This window comes from Olea europaea, unplaced genomic scaffold (genome assembly GCF_002742605.1).
Source record: "Olea europaea var. sylvestris unplaced genomic scaffold, O_europaea_v1 scaffold2248, whole genome shotgun sequence".
NCBI classification, from domain to species: Eukaryota; Viridiplantae; Streptophyta; class Magnoliopsida; order Lamiales; family Oleaceae; genus Olea; species Olea europaea.
Genome location: NW_019240527.1, coordinates 16,092 through 23,334, shown reverse-complemented (window position 1 = coordinate 23,334; position 7,243 = coordinate 16,092). Strand labels below are relative to the sequence as shown.

The 7,243-nt window shown below is 36.5% G+C and overlaps 2 protein-coding genes across 2 annotated transcripts in view; both read right to left on the bottom strand.

The window, feature by feature from the left end:
* Nucleotides 1-4,144: 4,144 nt before the first annotated feature.
* On the bottom strand, nt 4,145-6,120 carry LOC111381061. The gene is made up of 4 exons (XM_023004769.1): nt 5,848-6,120; nt 5,366-5,794; nt 4,908-5,072; nt 4,145-4,180 (listed from the first exon to the last, which is right to left on the bottom strand). The coding sequence occupies exons 1-4, from the start codon at nt 6,118-6,120 to the stop codon at nt 4,145-4,147; spliced, it is 903 nt and encodes a 300-aa protein (XP_022860537.1).
* A 330-nt stretch (nt 6,121-6,450) lies between these two features.
* LOC111381070 (purine-uracil permease NCS1) overlaps nt 6,451-7,243 on the bottom strand; it is a 15,003-nt gene continuing 14,210 nt past the window's right edge. The window contains exon 2 of the mRNA XM_023004783.1: nt 6,451-6,896. Coding sequence (XP_022860551.1) covers nt 6,451-6,896 — 446 coding nt within the window. The remainder of the gene's footprint in view (nt 6,897-7,243) is intronic.

The window sequence follows — 7,243 nt, the reverse complement described above, 5'->3', positions numbered from 1 at the left end:
TGATACAGATGTCTTTAGAATACGTTCTCTCTCTAGAAAAATGGTTTTCTGCTACCATCCTACAGTATCCAAATCGTCAATACGTTCAAGGTTTTGTAAATTTCGTAGATGCAAATCAACAATGTTATTTGATGTGTAGTAATTTTTATGGATTTATGTATGGAGCTGTTTTCAAAGGAGACGAAGAACAATTTACTCACAAGTTGGTACACGAATTTATAATGAGACTTGTGCATTGTGGCAAAAACAATGAACTTTGGGTACAGTTAGATGACCATCTTACTGGGTTTGGCTTGCAAGAATTTTACCTCATTACTGGACTACCTTGTCATGAACCATCCGTAGAAATTGATTATAATAACGATCGTCTTAAAAATCAATACTTCAATGGCACAAAAAATTAGCAATAGAATACTTTTTGAAACTTTCCACATGTGTGAAGATACAGAAGATAAATTTAAGTTGGGATTAGTTATGTTGGTTGAGTGTGTGTTGAAACCGACTTCACAACAAGTTGATTATAGAACTCTGGGCATGGTTAAACATCTGGATGAATTCCTTACGTATCCGTGGGGCCAGATAGCATATTTCATTTTGTTAAATTTATTGAAAGAGTCACAATTGGAAAGAATACTAAGGATGCAACAAAATGGACAAACAGAATGTAAGTATGGATTACAAGGCTATCCACTCGCATTTCAGATATTATGTTCCTATTCTAATTACTTATGTATTATGTATAATTTCTTTGTACAAAGAATAAAATTTATACATCACATTTCTCTTTCTTTACGTTGCAGTATTGGATATATGAAGCGTTTCCACGAATTGGACGAAAGTTTGGTCGCCGTAAATACGGAACGGTGCAGATTCCACGAATCTATAATTGGAGGCCTATTATACTGAAGGAATCGGTTGTTATGCAATTTTTGGATACTCAAGATGTACGAATTTTTTATTTTCAATGTAGAATGACATTCGCATTTTATTATTAACAAGTTCAATTAAATAAATGGATTCTAATAGTTTGTTATGATTACAGATCGAAGTCATTGCAATGCTATAGCCTACGGAGGAAAAATTACAAACACCTTGGTACACAAATCTTTCACTGCCGGCTGACGATGAACATAATATATTAGATGCCATTGTCACTGAAGAAGTAGATAATGTAGTACCACAAATACCAGATAACATCCGCGTGTAAGACACGACCAGTCGTGGTACATCGAAAACTTCAACTGGAGTTGGGCCTAGTTTTGTGTCTGGTGTCTCCAGATATGTAACTGCAACTTGAAGGCAGAATTTGTTGAAAAATCCAGAGCCCTGAACCAGGATATCCTTGAAAGCCAAAAGCAACTGTTCAAACAACATAACAAATCGATGCAAGATTACATGTTATGTGGTATGCAGTCGTACATGGATAATTCTCTATCCAATATGCTTAGCACTCATATGGCCCAAGAATTGCAACAACAAGAAGCCCATTATCAGGCGATTCTTCGAAAATAAGAAGAATTATTCCAGCAGCAACAGGAGCACATACAGTCTTATATTGATACAAGTTTATGTTCTGTCAGATCTTACACTGACGAAAAGAATGAGAATATGCTAAATAAACTATCTAACTGGGTATCCAACATGGAAGCCATTATAGGTTTCATGCAGCAGGATGTTCTTCTCTATGCAGGTCCAAATCCTACTATTCAACCGCATGAGACATCAACGTCTCAACCAACAGAAAGTTTGACTACGACATGAACAAGTACAAAAACATTAGGAATTGGATATCGAGAAATCAATCTGGGTAACAAATGTAACTCATTCTGAATAGTCCGAATGCTAAACATTATTATATCAATGTCAAAAATTATTTGTTGAATTATTTGACAGTAATTTAAATTATGTTATACAGTGCATATTTGGACGATGGCCGTGGCAATGTCTATGGAAGAGACATGCTAAAAAGTTTAATAGATCCGACGAAGGATCTGAATATTGCGGTGAGTGAAGGTTTGCAATCACAATAAATTTGATTTCGTAGTTAATATGTCTAATATATGTTACATATATTTATTGCATTAGCATATTGAGCTGAAATTGAAGTTATTGAGGCAGCGTATGAATGAAGATTGTACTCTCATCAATAAAAAAATATGCAATTTTGAATTTTCAATTTGAAGAGGAGTGTTGTCAGCAAATGAGGTGGCACATAGAATATAACCAGAGAAGTGAATCAGATGGAACTCGCCTACAAGGCTACGTCAACGGTACATTGCCTATAGCTGGTCGTCCGTGGATGGGATGCAAGTATTTATTAATTCCAAGTTCATATCCAGACAATGAAAGTTATCTGTTTCTGGTCAGTATTCCTGAATGGAAATTCTACATATACGATTGCAGCAATAATGTTCACACACCTGATGCAATCAAGACTCACGCAGAAGCAACATGCACAGTCGTTTAAGGATTATTGCAGTGTCTACCCCTGTCCACCAGACGAGATATAAAGAAACATATAAATAATCCAATGAAGATGGAGGGTATACCTTATCTATCGTGTGCGAACAATGGATGAGTATTTCAACTCTTGTTATTTACTACCGTAGTTAATCTATTATATATACTAATTTCGACTAACGAAAAATCATTTGTTGTACAGGCCAAATTGCATAATGTTTGTACTCAAGTATATAGAATATTTCGTTCTCGAGCATCCAATAGAATCAGTTTCAGCAGAAAGGATGTCAATATATAGAAGAAAGATTGCAGTCGATTTTTTTAATAACGAATACTTTATTTATCCCCGATAGTGAAACAGTTGTCATGGTTTAGCTGTACTTTGCTTGTGTGACTGTTGATAATCAGCCGGTTCATGATACCGTCGTTTGTAATATGTATTTTGCTTTATGTGGTGGTACATAACATGTATTTTGATTTTATGTGGTGGTACGTAAAATGTATTTTAGTTTACACAGTGGTTTGCATATTTCAATTTATATGGTGGTATGTAATATGTTCTCGAACTGTCATTCTAGAGAAATGAAATATCAAGGGTCGAGATTCACAGTCATGTAATGTCGAGAACGACATATCAAACATCCGAAAATCGAAAAAATGTAGAGAAATATCGTATTTTGGTCCAAGTGTCGTTCTAGACATTCGTAATGTCAAGTGTCGAGATTAACAGCTATTTAATGTCGATAACGACGTTACAAATGTCGAGGACGGTATCAAATGTCAACATAAATATGATCCAACCAAATTTAACTAAGAGTGAAGGCAACCAAATGGTGTATTAACTGCAAAAACTGTAGCAAGCAGGTTTATAATTACTATAGCAGTTAAAGTTGATATGCCAAGCACAAGTACGTTCTCAACCATATTGATGTGAAAAAAGTTGTAAAATAATCACCATGAATGACTTCAACCACATTGGTTGGTGAGATATCTTATCGTGCATTCAACGGACAAGTATTTCTCCACTATAAAATGTTGGACTTTACTTAAATATGTACATACGAGAATTTAACAAATTCATAGCACTAGTTAGTTTTTCCATTGATTATGTCTTCATCAACTCAACATACTCCTGTTCTTGATGTTACTATCACTTTCGACCCCCCGGGTCGTCTGCGCACAACTCGATCATCATAGACTCGGACTCGGATGATGAAAGCAATATCTTTGTTCCATATGTTCGTCAACCTTCGAACTGCCATTATGGGGTTTGCCTTCAACCAATCCTTTTTCCGAATCTAATTGACAAAATTGAACCAATTCAAGTTCATCGTGAGATCATCCCAGTACCGGTGCAACCGAAAGCACATCATGTGTTGTTGGATGAAAATGTTGGAGCAGTTCCCGTCGAAAATGAAGATGTGATCATCATAAGCTCCGACGAGGAGTATGACAGTGATATGTCCTCTTTGTCCGTTGTGGAGGATATGTAAAAGATGCAGTCATTGTAAGAAAAATGTTTACGTACATATAGTAGTGCTATAAAATCCATATAGGTGATGGATATTTTTTGGGGTGATCACCATTTTGTATAATAGTTGTCTACGATATGTATTGGAGTTATGGCTTCCTTTTGTTGTGATTACCATTTTGTCTGCTCCAATGACTTAGGAGAACGAGCCATTCATGGGTTGCTTTTGTGTCCATTACCACATTGTGTCTACAATGATTAAGAAAATTCGAGTGATGAAATAGATATGTGCTTGTTCACTTATATGATGAACAAAATGATATCGTAGTGAAATGCTCATAAAAATATATATAAGCACCATTTTTCTTGTTGGTAGCTATACCCCAAACTTGACCTCTCTTGTTTGTACCCATTATGACATTCTAAAATGAAGTGTTGTTTATATTTAGTGAATGTCCATACGAATTTTTCTGTTTGTGCGCTATAAAATTTTGAACGACTAGAATATTATAAAAAAAATCACAAAAAATGGGATGAATCTGTATAAAGGATTCAAAATGTATTACAAACTTAATTTTACAACAAGCAATTGCAAATAAGTGATATCAAGATAGAATGAAGAAAGAAACAGAAAGTAGAAGTCAAAAATATATTCAACAACATTTAAAACAAGAGGTAGAAAGCAAGTAATACAAAAGAAAAAAAATTCAAAACATTGATAATTCATGTTATCAGGGCATTTGACGATCGAAATACACAATGTCATTCAAGCACGTGTCACTTAAAAATGTCGAATTCTGACATATTTGCCCGTTATGTCTAGAACCCCCACATCGGTCGCATTTTGGTCTTAACGCCGACCTTTCAGTTCTTGACCATTGACATTGGGTAGGAGGTCGACCTGGTGCTCTACGTATATTCGGGGGCAAAACTTCGACGGAATGAATAGACTGAGGAACAACCCAATCTGACTCACAGCCAACGGGGTGAAGAACTTCGTTGTACGCAACTCGCCAATATTCTGTGGTGTAGTAAGGGGAGCACAAATCATACAATGATTTTTCTTTTGCGCAAGCAGTTCAGGATGCATGTGAACGTGGAATTTGTCGCATCTGAAACTCTCGACATGAACATGTGCTACCTATAAGGTCGACAGTACAAAGTTTGGTAGTTATACCTACCTCAAAAACGAGTTGTCCAAATTTCGTACTGGTAAAGTTGCAGCAGCGTCGAATGATTTTCCCAATTCATCATCAATTTTTGGTGTCACAGTCATACTACATTTCGTGGATGCACTTTTTCTCTCGTAGAATCATCGTTGCATCAATGACGTAATATTTTCGATCAATGAGGTTATAGGGAAACTTCTTTGTCGCCTTAGGACTGAATTCAGTGACTCCGCAATGTTATTCGTCATAACGTTGTACCGATTACCAACAAATGTGCCCGTGACCAGGTGGATATGCCGATACGTTCCAAGTAAGATGCCATTGACGGTCGAATCGTTCTTATTTGTGTCATAAACTGATCAAATTCCGATACGTGGTACGCTACCGCTGCTCGCTTGAATAAGAAGATGACATTGCTACTGCTATACCTAGCAATAAGATTTTTCTCGATATGCCAGATGCAAGCACCGTGGTGAGAAAGTGGGAACAACCTCGTAATTGCCCGCTTAATACTCTTCTTCCTGTCCGACACAAACACTAGCTGGTTTGAATCATCAACGACATCTTTCAGCTTTGCAAAGAACCAATACCACGATGCATTTGTTTCCCCATTGACAACACTCCACGCAAGAGAATATATTTGTAGGTTAGCATTTTGCGCTGCATCTACTAGTAGTGTTCCCTTATATTGGCCCTACTTCCATCAACACAAATTACTAGCCTCATGTATTCTCGAAAACCACGTACACTAGGCCCGAACGCTAAGAAGAAGTACAAGAACCTATTATTCGAGTCGAGTTCAATGTGTGCAATAGTTCCTGGAATTTTCTCGGTTAACATGTGACAATATGATGACAATTTCTGGAAACTTTCTTCGAGTGTACTACGAAGAAATGGAAGTCCCTTCTCTTTAGCCCTCCACGCTTTGTTGTAGGTAATCCGTACACCAAACTCGCGTTCCATATCTCCAATAATACCCGCAGGAACGTATGATTGGTTTGCATCGTCCAACCTTCGCATTATGTGATGCCCAATTACTGCACTCGTTGCGTGAATTTGTGCATTTCGTCGAACGTCTAGAGAATATGTGTGTTCAGGTATGTACTCTCAAATCGTAAATGTTTCTGAAGTTTTTATCTTAGAAGCTCGTACTAGCCAATGGCAAGTAGTATCGACACAACACGCAGTAAAAGATCTAGGATTCGACTTTTTAACCTTGAAATGAAACTTCTCTTTCAAAGTCTTAAGTTAAAGCCTTGTGTGTAACTGTTGTTTGCTAAAGAATATCTGATTTTCCACAATGTCCTCTTCATCAATCGACTCAATTGCATTTCGAATAAACAAATTGCCTTAACCTAAACTTTCATCCATATTATCAATCGTTTGTGGCTCTTGTAGTTCGCACATATCGACTTCATTGCGTCCACACAATGCATCTTCTATTGGTGACAAAGGCTCAACTCTAACATGTAGTTCGTGCTCTCCAGCATTATATTCATCTGTAATTACACACAACACCGCTTCTGTGTGAACAGATATAAACCATTGCAAATCCTCATCGTCGGCTACATCAGCAGGGGGTATATTCATGTTCGGAACTGTAAATTTCAATTGAATTCGAAACTTCATTCTATCAACATTTAGCTTCTCGAATAATTTATGTACAAGCTCTTCATATGTAATATCATGTCGAACAACAATTGATGTTGTTCGGTTTCCTAACCACTTCCACCCGTCGTCTATGTTGACGAATCTACCACTATACGAGACAACAAATCTCTTAACATCTCCCATATCTGCATGTCATAAGCAACAATGCTGTCAACCACTAACGAAAATCGAAAACTAAAATGCTACCTGCATACAATATGTGAATCGCTATACACGAAATTTTCCCAACTTACTCAAGTTTTTAATGTTATTATCAACATTTGACAGTGTCGAGAATGATAGTATAAATATCATTCTCGACGTTTATAAATGTCGTGAATGATATTTATAATATCATTATCGACATTTATAAAATGTCGAGAATGAAATGACGGGATTTCATGCATTTCTCATCTTCTTCAACTTCAACCACCATTTTTGCAAGAATTTATTCCACCATAAATGATATTCTAAATATAGAAGTATATTATCT